We start from the raw sequence: 18,988 nt of genomic DNA on the forward strand, positions 1-18,988 counted from the left end.
CTGTGTTCTCAGTGTTTATTATAACATAGAGAGAGAGAGAAAGGTAGAGATAGGTATGTGGTTGCAACTGTTCCCAGGGTTAGTCATCTGATTTTTTGCACTAGCAGGGTGCCTCCAAGCAATGATATGTGTTTCTCATGGGTGCTGACTGAAGCTTCAGTTTCACACCTTGAAAATTGTGTTTGACTATTACTGGTGTGTAGGTGATGACAAGAAAAACACTTTCAACTGTCACAAAGCTATTGAAGACCAAGAGGGTCAGGACTCTGCCTCCAGTGAGTGCTGCGATGGCAGCAGGGAGAGCAGCTCAGGGAGAGGGAGAGGGAGAAGGAGAGGGAGAGGGAGAGGGAGAGGGAGAGGGAGAGAGAGAGGGAGAGGGAGAGCAGGACAGCCAGGGGGGAACCACAGACTCCACTTACAGCTTGTGGGCAAGATATGGCAAACTTGACTGCTGGAATACTTCATTATTGGAAACAGCTGCACAGAGTTTGCTCTCACAAAAAATACTAAGGTGCAAAAATTAACTATAATATAAACTGTTCCAGCAGAAAGGTTGCTGGTATCTTCTGCACTATGATTAGGAGCTCTGCTGGCATAGCTACACAGTAAAGTAATCTCTAGTGGGGGGAAACTATAGGCATTAGAGAGAGTGAGAGCTCAAAGTATCACCCTTCTCTCCCCTTTATTCCATGGATGAATTCTGGATTTTTCCTTGCTAATCGTCTGGCTGATATTCCCACAGTACTGCAAAGGCTTTACTCATAGGGCTGAATAGTAACAGAAAACATAAGAGTTAAATTTCTTGTAATTTTTTTCAGAGGGAAGGGGGAATAAAAACCCCTCACAACCACTTTATTTTAGCATATTCATCAATTAATTATCCACAAAAGCTTTCTTAGGTGTTTGACCAAACATGGGTTATCCTTTAACCAAAGAGAAATTACTGACATAATTTTCTAATGCTTTTCACAGTAACTATTGAATTTTACATTTGGAGTGTTGTGAATGACTAGAGAATGTCTTAATTGTTCTGATATAGTCTGTAAAGTCCTATAGTATAGAATCCAAGAATTCCTCCTAGCATTTGTATTGTTCTTCTGAAATTTTCTCCTCTTTGAACTCAGCTTTGTTGTGCTAAAAAGCAAATTTGCAGCAAGTCCCACTTGGTGCACAAGGATCCCATTGTCCTATCTAACCTCCAAAGCACTGCCAGCTAGAGGCTGTGTTGTCCTAAAATGCCATCTGAGCGTTATATATTTATTTTGTGCCTACATGCTCTGTTAATCATGAAAAAAGATATTTATAAGATTACCAATTTAGGTTTAAAGATTAGACAAATGTCATGTCCTACTTGGAGTTAGGAGAATGTAATAAATGATAATTTCAGGTTGGTTTTTTTCCAGGCATATTTTCTCAGATTGTTTGTGGAGCAATTTATTTACAAGTATAAAAGGGGAAATGGAATGATAAAATGGAATGAATATTTAAATTAAAAAACATAATTTAAATAAACAGCAATGAATGCCAGAAGCAGATTAATTGTTAGTTTCTCACTGCCAGTGCAGCAGTGGCGCAATTGAGCAAAGCTTTTAACCTGTCAAGAACAGAATTACAGCATCAGATTATAATTGGTTTCATCAATATAGACCCCTAGTCCTTCTACCTTGGTGATATCAAATCATTTTTGATTACAAGACTTTGTAAAATTTCTCAAGCAGTTCCACATATATATATTACCAGCAATTTTGTAATATGATTACTGCAGGGGAAAAGATACCATTGCATTAATTGTGCAGTTTACACAATCTTGAACCAGGGTGTAAATCCTGAGTCTGCTTTTATTGTAGTCATGGTCAGGATTGTGTATATGTTCAGAGCAGAAGTCATACAGGACCATACAAAAAAAAATGAAGTGCTTCATACACTTCAGGGAGCAGAATTAAGGTTGTGTGACTTTTCCTGACATTTGGGCAAATATAACATTATATTAATGGTGGGAGGTATATGGATTATATGAAAATTATATCTATTTATGCATGTTGGTAGATTTTATCATCATTTATTTAAAAGAAAAATGTTCTAGACATCACCAAACATCTCAATCTCTGCAGTCTCTAACATTCATCATTCTTTCATGGAGATAATCAATCTGCACTCATCAGAATAATTCCCCAATGCATGAAATTAATAACAAGGCTTTGGATGTCTATTAATATTGTGCTAAAGATTATGAGTTGAAGTGTTTTAATACTTTAATTTAATTACAGCAAAGTAGAGTAGCATGAATATGAGGGATTCTAACCTCTACGTTTTATTATGTCTGATTTACTTATTAAAATGGAAATAGAGTTAGATCTTTGGTAAATTCTAGGGCTGCAATTATACATGTATATTCAGCACTGTGACTCAGTGACACATGCAACTAGCCCAGTCTTATATCCTTGACAGATGTGTATCACATCAAAATGCTGCATTGCCAGTGCCTAAATCTTGACTAGTCTGACTGGGCTACAAATCACTATCGCTGTCAACATGATCCTTCAAGATAACAAATATAAAACAAATGTTTATTATAATGGGGGATTGGGGTAACTGTGATATTCACTAGAAAATATCAGACATATATACAGATTCTGTTAGGATCTACTTTCCTGCAGCAGGTCTAAAACCAATGCCCCTTACTCAGGCTATGTATTTAAACTATGAACTATAAAATTCAGCAGAGGAAACTAAAACTGAACTTTATCAGTATGAGATAGGCACAACAACCATCAGCCTATGGATTCATTCTCACTTTCTTTTTGCACAGTGTGAATAGTTGAACACAGCATGCAATAGGCAATGTCAGGGACCTGCTACAGCACAATTCCTCATCCTGGAAAAGAAGGAACTCTGACACCACACTGGGAGTTTGTCTAATGTCCTGAGCTACAGAGCACCAAGAGAAAAAAGGAGGATACAAGGCTGTTTGTCACTGAGCTCACCACCTTTATTAAAAATGCTGAAAACCAAATTAAAGCAATTTGTTTCAGATTAAATTAAACACTACTTTTTTATTTAGGTTTTTATATGTTTGTCTAGGTTTTAACACTCAAAACATCCCTTTCTGTATGCCAATGATGCTGTAGAGGAAAGTGAGGGGTTTGGTGATCAAAAACCCCAAACCAATTCAAATGCTTTATTTTATTTGGCCAACAAAACAAAAACAAACCCCAGTGAGTTACTCATGAAACCCTGAACCACTTAACCATTTCACAGTGGATGTCATACAGGTTTGAGGAATTAAGTATATTGCTGTTTAATTTAGTCTTGTGGTGCAGGTGCATGTTTGCCTAACAGAAAATGGAATAAGAGTTTCAGAACCACAGCTCTACACATTACCATACACTTCGAAAGTTACTGAGTTTGTAACCGGAGCCCAAAACTTTCAAATTCTCTTGCTGCTACTTCTGCGTGAGCAGATGTTTCACGGGTCTAGAGAAAGCAGAATTTAAATGGAAACCTACTACCAAGATATTAGTTTCACATGACCCCACATACTTATTCTAAATAACAACAAAATGTTAAGCCCTGCTAGAGTTTAATGCTTCCTGTATCATGGGCTGCAGATCAGTTCTGCTGTACTATTATAGCTTCATTCCACCCTCTCCAACCTGTTCGAATTATCAATTTGGTTTCCCCCAAATGGGAGTAAAATAGGTCAGAGTAATTAATTCCTGTCTACCCTTACTCAACTTCTCTATATCTTTAACATTATTTAAAGATCTGGAAAATCTCCAGCTGAAATCAAACTTCCATTGAGACCACAGCTTATATGCTTTTTAAAGAGTTGCTTTTTCATCACTGAGATGGATGTGGAGGAAAGGAAGTGTAGGAAAGGATACGTAGGAAGGAGGTGTAGGAAAAGATGGTGCTACCTATCAAAGTATGGTATATATCCCAGCAGCTGTGGGAGGAAGGAGGAGTTAGTTTCTTAGGGGTAAGCCAATGCCCCTTAGGCACTACCGTCAACAGAAGGACAGAGGTATCTCCAGGAAGAAATTCAGCTCATCTAAATATAAGTGCCTAACATGGCTGAGCTGATGAGCTCATATCACTGATTATAGACCATTCAAAAATTTTTATTTAGACAGATGACTCTCAGAAACAAAGTCAAGTAAAATGAGTTTAGTCCATTTCTAAAGCTCCTGTTCTGGGGACTTTGTGTATTTTCCTAGGCAGACAACCTGTAACTCCTAATAGGTGCACCAAGACACATCTCAGAGACTCAATTCCTCTGAGCAGCTCATCCCTATGGTAGGAGTAGGTTATATTACAGTTTAATGTATTAGCCTTACCCCCAGAACAGACAGGATAAAGAGAGTTCCTCCAGAGATCATCCACACATCTGAGTGAAGTAATTTGTGATTGCAGGACAAGAGGATTTTATCTAAGGTACATATAAAGCTCCCTTTGACATCTCAAGGTGCTACTGAGCTTTCTCACATCTTTTTTTTTTTTAGGAAATATTTTATGTATATAATCACAAGCAACAAAACCATACTTACTTCCCTTATAAAAGAAACAGGAATTTCAGCTACATATTTTTAATTGGATTTGGCATTTATTGCCAAAAACATTTATTGGTAATAATCTATCTGTGTGCTCAGTTCTAGGTAAGATCCGAAGTGCTGTTGGAAGTGCTCAGCTCCTCATGTCTCAGAAGTTCCAGCAATTTTATTGGCTTTGTCAGCAAAATCTGGTAAGTCATTAAGCCTGGCTATTCTTGAAGAGTTTAAGGTTATTTGTCCATAGATATTCCACAAAACACCACTTTAAATTTTAGAATGTAATATTTTTACTTCAAAAGCAACAACTAAAACAAGTGTAGTGTATCCAAGCTGCAGCATTCTGAAATGTTACTTTCATGTCCCATATTTGTCTTACTGCTTCCTTTTTTTTTTAAACTTTATCCTTAAGTATGGTGTTAGTACCTTTTTTTTCAAAGTAAATACGCAATTTCGATAATTTCAGTCTGATTACGTTTTGTCTTTTCTCTTTTTGATGTCTCTAATAAAGAAAAGAAAATGAGAAGGGAAGTAATGCAAGTTTTCTGAGATATAATATTATGGATAATTTTTGTAATACCCTAATATAGCAATGATATTTCAGGTAAGAAAAGGGAAAATTTTCATATCAGAGCAAGTGGAGAATAGTACAATAGTGGAGAATATATGATCCAGCTTTCTACCTACATGAAAACAGAGCGGATCTTGGAAATGAGATATACATAATGTTCATAAAATTTGGTTTCATAATTTGCATTGCCAATTACATATAAGATGTCCTGGGGCTAAAGGAACAGATGCAGTATATTGCTTATGAGAGTTACTGCTATTGTTCTGGAAGTTCATTAGAGACTAATTCAATTCTAAATGTTATCTTCATTAATATGACAGCAGCCATCAGTGATACAAACATTGTGGCAAGATGATCCTAATCAATAGAAGAATGTAATTCTTCTGGCTGCAGCTGGTGGTAAAACACCTTTTTTGATTCTCTCAAATATCAAGTGTAACTTTCTCCTTTTGACCAGCCCTACAGTGCTTAATTCTGTTGCATGCATGACAGCAGGCATGACCTAAATATCTGGTTAGATACTTTGCTTTGCTTTTTAGCATTTGCCACATAACTTTTAAGGCAGAACATCCATTCTGCAGAGACTTACCTGATACTTTCCATCAATAAAGATCCAGAATTCCTGAAACTGGAATCAAATATTACTGAGAAAGTCATATCAAAAACATCTTACTTTCTGATAGACAATAATAAGATACACAGTCCTTATTAAGAGAGAATCCAATTATCCACTTCAAAGACTGTCAAAATGAGAATTTTAATAGTTGTTATAGAATGTCAGGAAACATATAAGTCAGGCAAGCAGATGACCACATCTGTATTATCAAATACATCATGTGTGTTCTCTATCTAGTAATTTGTTTAATATAAAAATGAGGAAATCTTCATAATTGTCTAAAAGCATATTTTAAAATGCCCTCCATTTCCTGATTAAGCTATGCAAACTAAGATTTGGAGAGCCTAACCTCCACTCCATTTATCTTCAAGTGGGCCCAGCACTTGTGCTGAGAGCATTTCTGTAATAGCAAATGTAACTCCTCTTCAGCATGGCTGACAGCTGTTTGGAAGTGAGAACAATTCACTACTGCAAAAGGAATAGAAGAACAAGGATTAATCTACAGCTTTGTAAACAACATGGCCAAAAAGCTGGCAAGATTTTACGTCTCTCTTTCTTATTTGGATAATAAACCTTTGAACTCCAATATAGCAGCTTTATCCTGCTCTGGAGATTTAGACTCCTAATATTCTTCAGTTTCATTAAACCAGTAATGGGCTCTGCAGAAAGCAACAACTGCAAAACTGGACTTTAGGTCATTCATGTTTGGAGGCTTTTCTTGCCTAATGACAGAGTTTGTTGCTAAATAGTCACTTAGTGTATACCCACAGCAGGCTCTCCATATGCTCCTAAGGCAGCATCTCAGTGCCCCATGGGAATACTGCCAGCTAGTGTGTTCCTCCTCTTGAAAACATCCAGCACATACAGAGCTGCCACATGGCAGTTTCTCTGACAGTGTTCAGCATCTATAAGCTTAAATGTAGGACAGAGAACAACAGCATTTACTTCTGCCAATTCAAAAGGCAACAATGGTTTAAGAAGAGGAATATAATTACTCAAACTGAAATTTAATCACGACACTCACCTGTCTCCTATGGACTTTTCTAAAGGGTCATGAGAACTTCTAGGGGCACATCTGATTATGGTCTGGTTTAAGACCTCTTATCAAAGACCCCCACTTAAGCTAAATTTACAAAAATGTAAGCTGTGATGAGGGTTTTTTAAGAAACTGGCTGGCTATCTCCTATGTGTATACTGTTCCCAGTAACTACTTGGGAAAAAATCTATTACTGATTAATAACTACTCCCTTCTGTATTATTCACATTAGTTCTTGTAACACCCTGTTGGTTTTTTACTTTGACGTTTCCTCCTGCATACTCTCTAGTCAGCAAAGATCCTGCTCAGCTTAGTGAGAGATCATTGCTCAATAATGTCATGGTTGCAGGCAAAAACAGAGCAGCTTAAGCACCAGCTAGGTACTTGTTGCTTGCTTTAGGCTTCCTTCAGGAGGAGGGCTGCAAATCTGAATTCCAAGTAAGATACAAATAAATGAGCAGTTTCTGAGAAGAAGCAAGTTTAACCCAATCTGTTCAAAACTTAGTTAGCTGTAATAGCAGTCATTTGTGTCAGCATTTATTAATGAACTGCAGATCTGTATGAAGTAGGAGGCAGCCCTCTTGTGTCCAGACCACACATGGCATAGCCCTCTGCAAGAGCCATGCTGGAGGCCACGGTCTTCACAAATACCATGAGCAGAGTGGGGTGCACAAGGGTACAGAACAGCAATTAGCCCTGATTCAGAAGGCAGTGGCATTATTTTCTGGCTGCTTAGAGGAAACTGGTGAGAGTGACTGAGGAGAGACCAGGTTGGAAGAACAGATTACAAGATAAAATATACTGTTGTGGGATTGTCCTGATGAATTTCACACAGAAGGGTGGTTCCTAAAGCCTAAGATATTGACCTCTATAGAGCAACTAACACCATTGACATAAATTTCAAATCATTTTGCAGTAAATTGGAATCTACTCAATGAAGTAGTTTTCAGTAAACACTAATCTGGAGTTGTAACCTTTCCCAGAAGTCTGTTAAAATCTATTTGGCCAGTTCTGTTAAATTCCTGAAGCTCTCTATGAAAAGGAGACTTTCTTCTAGTGAAGACTTCTAAGTTGTTCTTGGAACAGATTCCAAAAGGGGTTTAGGTATGGGTGACACAACATGTTGTGTTAAATATCTAAAATGCCTTTCCTCACTAGATTTGTAAGAGGTGGGGCACAGAGCCTTGCATCAGCAGTAACAGCAGTGATGCTAACACAGTAAACTAATCATTACAGCTTTTGCCCAGGAATGGCCAGAGTCCCTTTGGCCTGGTTTTTACTCTGTCTCTCCTGGCTCCATTCTTTAGACCATCTTAATGCCTTCTTCTTTTCCTGGAAGAAAAAAGAAATCTCTCCTCTGCCTTCACAAACACATTTTCCAATTAAACCCTATTTCATGAAAGTGACAAAGCTATCTTCTTGAACTAGTACCAATGCTCAGAGAGTATAGGGTTAAGAGTCTGCATACTACCTTGTAATGAAATTTTTATCCAGCATTAGTATCACATTAATAATCAAATAGAGGGTCATCTTGCTAATTGTTACCACCAATGTTTGTTCCATTAAGTCTTGCGCACATAGAGCCACTTAATTGCAGCACCCGGTGGTAGTGCCTTCCCAGCTCCTTTGTGTGATTCAACTCCTTGGAGAACAAAATCCTACAATCCCCATCAAAATTTCATACCTCATGTATACATTAGGAAATGCAAGACAATGTAAACATTGACTTCAGCTTTGTGGTCTTGTTTTGTCTTCTAAGCAGTTATTGTGAATGGAATTTTTAGCAAGAAAGAATTCAGACTGTCTGGAATACAAGCCACATTCCCCTTCCCTTTAATAATCAGCAGGCAGAGGCTGTCAGCCTTTTCTTTTTTTAGAAATGCAGGTCAGCATAGCATATGGTGTAAGGAACTTCCCATGCCGCAAATTGAAGAAGAATCACATGTGACATCCAGCTCATTCATGTTTGGGTTGTGTAGGAGGCACAACTTTCTAGTCACAGCTCCCAGCTGTAAAGTGCAAAGAGCCTTAGCACCGAGCAGCTCTGCAGCAATGTCATCTGGCACGATACCTTTCCTGCCTCAGTGCACACTGTGTAAAGCCTCCCGGTCTATTCAGATTCTCTCCTTTGTGCATGACAGGACCCGAGTGCCATGCCGAGACCAACTTCCCAGGACCTAGCAGGTTTCTGGGACTTACTCCAGCTCTCAATTGAAGATGTCAGCATGAAGTTTGATGAACTGCATCAGTTGAAACTCAATGAATGGAAAATAATAGAATCACCTGAAAGGAAGGTAAGCAGACCACAGACAATACCATTTACTCCCCATTTGTAGTCCTGCAGTTTCCTTGTGTTAAATTCAATAGTGAAATACAATAGGTTTCTAAGCCTGGGAAGTATTTAATTGGCATGGCCCAATTTTTACATGGAAACTTTCATCAGATGTGACAGGTTTTTTCTTTTTAACAATGTTAAGCTGAATTGTATAAGAAAAAAAATGGATTTTGCTAAGTTAGTTCACTCCATAACACTTCTGTTCAAATTATTTAGATTCACATTCTAAAAGCTAGAAATGAAATATGTTCTTGTTCATTCAGACTGAAGACAATAGCCCAAGAATTCAAACAAGGTAAACTTGGCACTCTGATACATTTGGGGCAGCCCAAACTGGATCATTTCAGTGTTTAACTCTGCCTGCACAACACAACTGATGCTAGAACAGAAATGAAATAAAAGCATAAGACAAAACATAGTGCAGGTCATAGTAAAGGTCAGTCCACAAAAGTTTGGGGGACAAAGAGTGCTACTGGTAAACTGCCCACATCTCTGCCCTGTAACTGCACCATCTGGGAGTTGCCTCACCATGATACTCACAAAGCAAAGGTGGCAAATAGCTCATTTAAGCAATGTAATTCTGAAACTTCCTTTCCCCTCTCTATAGCTCCATCTATTACCCTGATTATCCCAATATCCTTGCTGATTATTGTATCAGTCAGATAAAAAACAGCATTTGGTTTGAGTCAGTACTGTTGGCCTCAGGTGAATACTTGTTTGGTTTGGGAGGAATTAGGAGGCATTTTGACAACTTTTTCATTTCTTCATGCTCCTCTTGGATTTTAATTTTCAGCCAACGGGTTGGTGGATGGTGAGTTTGCAACTCTTGCTTACTAGTGACAACTGGAAGTAAGAAATTATTGTAGTGACAGCAAAAGTGATGTTCCTAAGAGGAAAATAACTAAAAGTGGAAAAAAAATTAAGATTGAAGAACAGGAAAGGAGCCATTATGTTCCTGGCTGAAAATAGGAAATAGAGAAAATAAAAACTGGAAGAGCTGGCTGTCATGGGGAATAGCATCTCAGGCTGCTGCACTGTTCCTGTTGAATGTAGAACTGTATTTTTTTATAACCTTAGTTATTTAGTCTTGGCAATTGCATTTTGATAGTAGACTCAGAATTTGGTTTCTGGGGTTTTTTTTTAAAGACGAAACAATGAAGAGTCTGTAAACCATAGGTGTAACAGTTCAATTTTTGTATTATTTGAATCCTGCTGTGCATCAAATTAACTGTGTTCTCCATAAGGAACAGCCCATACTCTGGACTATTGCCATTGCTTTAAGAAATTATATAGGAAAAAGATCAATCACAATAACCATAACTAAGCATATGAAGTTGTGGAGTCTCCATCTTTGGGGCTCTGTAGTCCAGCGTTAAACAGGTCATTAAAAAACCTAGTTTAACTTCAAAACTGCATCCATCTCTTCTAATCTATTCCTTGTACAATTCCTTGATTCTACAGTCTGTTTTTAAGGCCTTATATGATACATCACAGCCTCTAAATGGAGTAAAATATCCATTTCATACTTAAAAACAATTCTTGATTTAACACCTGCAGAGAAATTTACAGCTACTTTGGTAACAAAATCTACTGACTTTCACTTTATAATTTGATAACTCCTTAGAATAATCTTCTTTAAAATGGTCCAGGCTGACAAGCAGAACAATTAGCCCTATGTTTTCTCTCTGGCTGGCGCTTGAATGTTTCCATTTAGCAATTCATGGAGGAGACTAAACTAATAGACATGTATACACAGCTGCTATCTCATATCCAGCTGAGGCTAAACTCAGTATGATTAATTTAATAAAAAATTCTGTCTTGCTAATCTTAGAGAGTCTTTTCACTTGATCAGACTACACAGATGTGCTGAATTCTTATTGGAGAGCCAGTGTGTGTTTCTGTTTATAATGAGTGTAATAATGTGTCAGCTAAAATTAAACAAATCCGTATGAAAGTGAAGTATGTAGATTGCATGTGCTGATACCTGCAAGGACACTAGAAGGAAGTGCAGTAGAAGTCTTTTTACAGGCACGGGACAGCAGAATGTGTAATGGTTGTCAAAACAAGAGGGTTTTGTCAGTGTCCCTAGTGTGGATAGCTGTTCATGTAATCCATTAGTCAGCTGATGGGCAAGTACAAATTGAGCATGCTTGATGTATGTAACCAGTATTTTGCATTTCATGTCTTCATTGTGCATGCTCTGCTGCCATGTCCCTTCTACACGCAGCTCACCCTTGGTTTCAATGCCCTGTTGCAGGAAGAAAGAAAGGTTCCTCCTCCTGTACCAAAGAAGCCCCCAAAAGGAAAATTCCCTATCACAAGAGAAAAATCTCTGGACCTACCCGACAGACAGCGACAAGAAGCCAGAAGACGGCTGATGGCTGCCAAGCGAGCAGCCTCCTTCCGGCAGAATTCAGCCACAGAGCGTGCAGACAGCATCGAGATCTATATCCCAGAGGCTCAAACCCGGCTTTAAAGACAGAATGCTGCAGAGTTCCTTTTTTAAACAAAATGCTTGTACAGTTTGTCACTTACCTGGTAATTTTTGTCTCATTCTCTCCACTAAATATGCCCTTGCTGTTGTGTTCTTTGTGCCATAAGCACAGTGGAATGCTTTTGATTTCCTCAGAATTTGCTGAGCTCACCGCAAGAATGACTTCTTTTTGTATTTATTGTCTGACTTACAATCAGCTACAATGGATAGGGCTTGTCGAGACCTGACTTATCCAATATATTCTCAGAGGACAACAGAAACCACCTCTTGAGATGGAACCCAGCTTACTTTTTGTTATTTATATTTTTATAAAATGTGTGATAATTAGGGATAAGAATAACGAACTCTAAATGGGTGCATCTCACCATTCACTAGAGGCATTAGCTAATCCAAGTAGAAGGTGCTACAAATGTAAAGAGCAGGAAAGAAAGAACCCATTTATCTCTTTGACCTCCAGTTTCTTTTCCTAGAACCCAACTAACATATTTACCCATGTGCTCTGCCACTCTTCTCATCTTCGTTACTGCAAAATAACATTAGGCCTCTCATCTTATGTCAAGTTTCTGGAGATTGACAGGGATATCCGGCCACTAAAACTCCAAAGTTCATCAGAAACCAAGAAGTCTGGAGGTGGTGGGAATGTCCACTAATAAACATTTTCTGTTAGCAGTATAACGACATTCTGAAACCTAAGCAAAATTGTAATGCAAGAGGACTTGAGTGATGGGTGAAAGGAAAATGGAAGCCTTAAAAACTTAGATCTTCTGTAGTAAGATGTGTAAAGAAAAAGTTATACTCACTCCTTTGGAACACTCATTGCATTTTTAACAGTTCTTTTACATGTTAACATTTCTTTTATAAACCTTCTCTCTTTCATTTCAAGAGCCATGCTATATGTACTATTTCAAACTCTCAAATTATTATAACAATTGAGTTTCCAGGGTATTCTTGAGAACAAAAAATCTTGCTTGTTTAAAATGCCAGTTGTGATGTTGTAAACAGTTTAAGAAATATGAATGTAAGTGGTAAGTATATATAAGTTTAAATGGTTATGTTAAGGTAAAGGTGAACTGTGGTTTACAGTTGTATTTTTTTTAGAACTATTTTTCTATGCAGTATCATTTATGGCAAGAATAAACTTCTTGCTTGTTTCAGACATAGAAATAAAAATTACTCAAGAGATAAGTGATTTCCATCCATGTAATATAAGGAAAATAATATATTTTCAAGCCTCACATTGACAGAAGAGAGGTGGCAACTGCCACAGTCAAGAGGCTTTAATTTAAAGCAAACTAAGACAGAATTTTATTTTAAAACACATTAAGACAGAATTATTCCACTTCACCTACCTTCCAGAGCAAACAGCAATCCAGCACTTAGAAGTCTTCAGGTGAAGACGCAATAAGATGAATAGCCTGCAGCTCCCAGTTCCAAGGTTTGAATACTACTGAACATAACTTTAGGTCAAAACAGTGTGAATCCAGTGAGATAGACAGCCCCAGCTACCACATTCCCTGTTTACCTGCTTTAACAAATGCAATGTATTTAGCCATAGGCATAACAACTATTTAATTATACTCGAGCACTTTGGTTCTTCACCTGATGAGCACTTTAAATATGAATCCCACACACCCTGCAGCCTGATGGATGACTGAAAACGTGAAGTATCATGGGTTATGCAGATCTGACATTGCTTCAATCTGTTTTCGTTTGTTTGGTTGAGGTTTTTTCCTTCTCTTTTTCCTACAGTGTATGATATTAAGCATGACTTTTGTCTTTGGAGCAAAGCTGATAAAGCATGGTTGGCTTCAAGATATGAATCTTTAGAGAGGGAGTTTTGAGAAGTTTCTGTGAGAAGAAACCCCTGTAAATTGAGCCTGATATCTGGTGTATACTTTACCAAATAGCCTTAAATTATATTTGGAAGCAAAAACAAGACGAATGTATATCCTTCAAGAATGCAAGAATGCAAAAAAAAAAAAAAAAAAGAAAAAAAAAGAAAAAAATCCCTGAAATATTCTTCTATAGATGAAAACATTATATTTCCCTTCCCTTGTGTTTTCAAGGCATTTTCTATTAAAGAAAGAGCTGAATCCTAGGTAGTGTACAATATTGATGCTACTTCCTATATTTGTTGTACTATTTTAACTACAAAAGACCATGCAGACACTGGCATCTTTCATCTTGAAAAGTGGAGCTGCTAATTAGAAATATTCACACAAAACCAAAGCCAGTGTCTTTCCTAGACTGAAGAAATTTAAAAAAGAAACTCACACACACACACACACATATATATATATATGGCAGCTGATACGTTTTATCTAATTTTTCTGTATACTTTGAGGAGAAATCACACTTGCCTTACTCGCTTGAGCCCTCCCACCTGCAGCAACAGGTCATGCGATTAAGACAAGCTGTACCTGATCCTGCTCGCAATCAGACTTTATGAAGACAAACAGTAAACCCAACAGATTACAGATAAACTGAGATCCCAGCTGGACTAATGATACTGACTTGGAGCAGTCTGTGTTTTATATTTCCCATGCCATTATGAGAAAGTGTTCAATACAAGGTTTAGAAATTTTTGTTTGTTAGACCTTGTTCAAAAAAAAAAAAAAGACAACCAGAAAGAATCAAAAGTAAACTAGATGCCTACTGAAAAATCTGATAATAGAATATCTGTGCACATTACATTTTGAAGTGCCATATATTAATTTATGGTACTGGTAACATATTATTTAAGGCAAATAAGCCTATTCTATTTACATATTGTACATCTGGTTAGTTTAGAAAAATAACATTATGCTTATCATACTTGTGTTGCAAATAAATCAAAGTAAGATTGCTTCTCTGACATGAGAAACACTGCATATATTAGCTTAATAAACATTTAACGAGATCAAATATAATCCGACCCCACATGATAAAAATACAATTCAGTTACAAAACCAACATAGGAGGAACATAAATAAACAGAATGATAGGAACTGGTATACTCTCTGCTTTGAGTTCATTATGTAGACCCACACAGAACAGCTGGAAACAGCAAAATAGTTTAGCGTTTATTTAAATATTAATTGGGCTAATATTCATTTTAATGCAATAAAATTATAGCAAGTCTCTGTTCATTTAGTCCTTGCCTGTAAAACACAAGTATAATAAACAGAATTCAGAAAATTTAAATTAAAAAAAAAGGCCTGACTGGTAAAATTGTTGATGTTTGCCATACTTACTTTTGCTTTGTATATTTTTTTAGATTTGAAATTCTTTGTAATTTGGTGAAGTACATTATGAAATGTTTTATTATTTCATGCCAACCTGATGAGAATTGCCCTTGGCAGAATGCAAAGACTAAAAAATTTGTACAGTTTAATGCCAAAAAATGATATTTTAATTCATACTTAAACCTTGACACTATGTTAGATTTGAGATCAATCAGGAAGAAATTAAAGTGTGCATAGGAAAGTGTGTGCATTTCAGATAGATAGATAGGTAGATATAACATACATTTCATATAATGGAAATTATTTGTTTTAAAATAAGCCCATGTCCTGCAGTATCAGTAAATTAGTGCTCCTTCAGCACTGCATCTAGTATAAAGTGAAGGACTGTTTGGGTGGGTTTGGAAGGAAGAGAAGTAACTGCTACATGATGGTGCCATTCATGATGTGCCATATGTGACCCACATCCTCGTCGTGCTCTGAGGGATCAATGCCCTCAAGAGGTTCCTCATGGCACCTCAGGCAGCACTGCCACTCTGTCCTAGGCCTTCTCCATGCAGGTCCACCCTGGCACCCTCATCCAGAGCAATGTGCCTCCAGATCAGCCCAGATCAGCCTTTTGCATTCAAAGCCTGGAGCCTGCCCTGCCCAGTCGGTGGGTTTGATGTCCTTAGTGTTTCAGCAATGGCATCAGCGGCAGGGCCACACTGGAGGCTGACCCACTGAGTGCTGGTTTGTGCACATCAGTTTCAGGTCTGAAGTTTGTTGGGCAGCTCCAGATGTCAAGCTGTGTGCACTGAAAACCTGTAAAACAGAAGCCTCAGTATTAGAGAGCTTACATGAATCGTGAAGCAATGTTATTCCCATTCCTGTTCCTAGTCTTATGATGTAGGGATACCTCCTGCAAACTGCGTTTGAGGTGAGGAATATCAGCACACCCCTTAATGTCTAGAGAGGTGCTTCCTGGTGTATGACAGGTTGACACCCACATTTACACAGTGCCTTTCATCCACAAGGATCTCCAAGCACTTTATTAGCTGGCACACAAACTCCAGGCTGGCTATAGCTGGGGCAAGTAACCCGGCATGGCAGGATGCTGGGGGATCTCTCACCTGTCCCCATGCTGCTGGGGAGTTTCCTTCCACAGCACACTTCCAGCACCTGGGAGGACCGTCACGGTCTGAGCCTGTGCTGAGGGAGAAACAGACCAGCTGAACCAAGAGGAAGACCTGTGCAAAGGGGAAGGCTCCATCCAGGGAGTAGGCAGGGAGTGATGAGCATCAAATTAACCTTCCAGAACAACCTCTGCTTTTCCTGTTCATGATGATGGCAGGTCCCTGTGATGGAGGACCTCCCTGGGAGGAGGCCTCTGCCCAGCGCCAGGTGCAAGAGGTGATGGCACCTGCAGCTGAGCCCTCTTGGTCAGCAATCTTGGCAAGTCTCCCCTTTCACAAGTGCATTTTCCCGCTCTTTCTTAGCAGGAGTGATGCATCTGGGGTCCGTGCTCCAAAAGCAGCCTTCCCTGAGCACCCTGTTCTCTTCCTGGGTCTGTCCTTCAGCCCAGCTAACATAAGGAGTGATGTGGGGCACAGGACTTGGGCATGATGATTGTGTTTTGGTTTGGGCAACTGCCCTCTAATGAGATTCAGCTCTAACCCTAAGGGTTCTTTGTATGGCAGAGCAATGGGGTCACCTCTTTCTGCATGGACAGAATTAGCAGAGGAGAAACTGCCATTTCATACTGCATAGAACAGAAAGAGGATATATACATATACCTATATATATATATAAATTTTTCATCGTCATGATTACAGACAAGTGGACCCAGTAACCACAGTCAGTGCTCACATTCCTGTAGATTGTGCCACTTTCTTGTAGCTCATCCTCAACATTGACAGCCATGGCAGGTTCACTACTGCAGCCCCATGGCCCATCAGCAACTATTCACCATGTTCACCTCCAGAGACCATTTTTTGGGAACAGCTGTTTTATGGCATACTCATATGCATACACAGAGTCCTGTCAGGAATTAAGTCCTCTGTATCCACAGAAATTGCTTAATTTATCTCTGAAATACAGCTACCTCAATGGCATAATGCTGTAGCTGTTTAACTACATAATACGTTGTTAAGGACAGCAAGTATAAAACCAAAATTGAAATGGAACATTGCCCAAAAGAAAATTTGGCCAGTATATTTAGGCTGATTCAGCTTCTCTTAATGAAATAAAATTCTAATAGCTAAGAGAGGCCACGGCATTCATTACCGAATGTCTTTTTCAACATAAATGATTCTATGCTTCTATATCAAACTCCCCCTCATATTCCAGATCTCTTCTCATTAACTGCATATCACATTTCATAAAATGATGATTGCAGAAGAAGACTGCATGTTCACAGATCCACCTTTCCACACACAGCTTTTTTCCCATTACCCTTAATTGCTAAAAAAGAAGTGGGCTTTTTAAGTCAGATCATAGATAAGGTAAATTAGTATGTCTACGCAGCTTGCTCTTTCACTGAGCAAACACAGAACAGTTTTCATCAGCTGGCAATTTATTTCTATATTTTATTAAGGCCAAATTGTTATTTTTCTAAGTTGGTTTTGTTGGACAGGATTTTTTACTTCTCTAGGTACAAATACACAAATATTTTCACCTAAGCTTAAACAAGGGGGAGGCTTATTTGAATATATGGTCATTATTTACCAACACAGCCCAGTAGTGAGGAATTTTCTTCTCTTTCTCTTGTCATTTTGCATTCAACACAGTATTTCCCATTTCTGAGATGGATTATCACAGAGCTTTGGGCTGAGTTCTGTTCCTGGTTGCATTAGAATCAATGCTAAGAAACTGAAACCGGAAAGAAATGTCAGATCTGAATCAGTATAATTCAGATCAAAATCTGACTCAGCAGGTCCTGCTGAGGTAGGAAGGACTCGCCATTCGAGGTAGCGAGTGTGTCACTACTTGGTTTGATCTCATTCTTCTTTTCAGGTAGGTTGCAATCAAGCAGAGTGTTCAGTGGTAGGTTCAAGTCTCTGAAGAGAGTCCTGACAAAGAAACACTAGCTTTTTTTTATAATTACCCATGGAATCCACATGCTCATACCCATGCTTTGATTTACCCTTTGGAGGTTTAATAGTATGGTCATCTCATTTTAAAAGGGCTCAGCATGTATGTATTATTTAGTTCAATTTATATATTAATTTCCTGACTGAATAAAAATTCCCTTTAAAGTAGCCTGGCTTATATACTCTAGAACTGTTCTTTCCTGAAGAAAAGCCACAATGACTGTGCAGGATTTTCTGTACAGAGATAAAACTCATACTTTCATTCACCATGTGACATGCCAAAATAATCAAGTGTGGCCTAAGGACTAAATTAAATGCCTCCTATAGAATTTCAAGGAATGTTAGAACCAGGAAATTAGCTGTTTAGTTATCATTAAAAGTATATATAAATATATATAAATATATATATACATAAGAAATCGTATCAACAATGAGGATGAACTGAGTGCCAAATATTCACCATCTGTATAAAGCTACACTTCACTAGAATTAAACTATTTTATGTAATTCTCTTTCTCATGCTTTTATGGTTCTTTTGATAAATTCTATTTAGTAGCATGCAGGATACCTAAATTGAATGTACAGTATGTTGTTTCATTGCTACAATAATTTCTTGCTTCTCAGTAATATCTTCTTTACCAGAATGTTGTTACTTTGAAGACATATTTGAAAATTGTTTTATTATTAAGTTACTCTTTTTCATGGTTCACTACTCACCTCCAGCTGATTGTAAGAAATGTGCTTCACTATTTTGCCCCATGGCTCTTTTATGAAGCTGCCTCTTTCAATTGGTTTATGTATTGTTTATGTTCATCTCCTGTAAATAATTCTGCAATTAAATTTTTTGAGAAAAAATAGAGTACACTCTTTATTACATTTTAAATTTTGCATTAGTTAAAATATGACATTTCCGATCAGTCTGTAGGTAACACTAAATTATTGTTATAGACTTGTAGCCTTTGGAGTGTAATGAAATTCATTTAAAAAAAAATAGGATTTTAGCTGAATTCAAAGGAAGACATATAAAATCTGAAGGAAAATGGGAAATAACAGAATCATGCTATTGAGGTGCTTTGATTTATAGTCATTAATACTAT

General features: G+C 37.8%; 1 protein-coding gene across 6 annotated transcripts in view; it reads left to right on the forward strand.

Annotated features, from left to right (window-relative positions):
- Window positions 1-18,720, forward strand: part of DLGAP2 (DLG associated protein 2) — a 459,639-nt gene extending 440,919 nt beyond the window's left edge. For 4 of the 6 annotated variants that reach the window (XM_071548426.1, XM_071548429.1, XM_071548427.1 and 1 more), the window contains 4 exons: window positions 4,650-4,741; window positions 8,912-9,064; window positions 9,899-9,916; window positions 11,363-18,720. In XM_071548426.1, coding sequence (XP_071404527.1) covers window positions 4,650-4,741; window positions 8,912-9,064; window positions 9,899-9,916; window positions 11,363-11,581 — 482 coding nt within the window. In that variant the 3' untranslated portion in view covers window positions 11,582-18,720. The remainder of the gene's footprint in view (window positions 1-4,649; window positions 4,742-8,911; window positions 9,065-9,898; window positions 9,917-11,362) is intronic. The other 2 variants (XM_071548431.1, XM_071548428.1) reach the window with 1 other exon arrangement.
- Window positions 18,721-18,988: the final 268 nt, after the last annotated feature.

This window comes from Pithys albifrons, chromosome 2 (assembly GCF_047495875.1).
Source record: "Pithys albifrons albifrons isolate INPA30051 chromosome 2, PitAlb_v1, whole genome shotgun sequence".
NCBI lineage: Eukaryota > Metazoa > Chordata > Aves > Passeriformes > Thamnophilidae > Pithys > Pithys albifrons.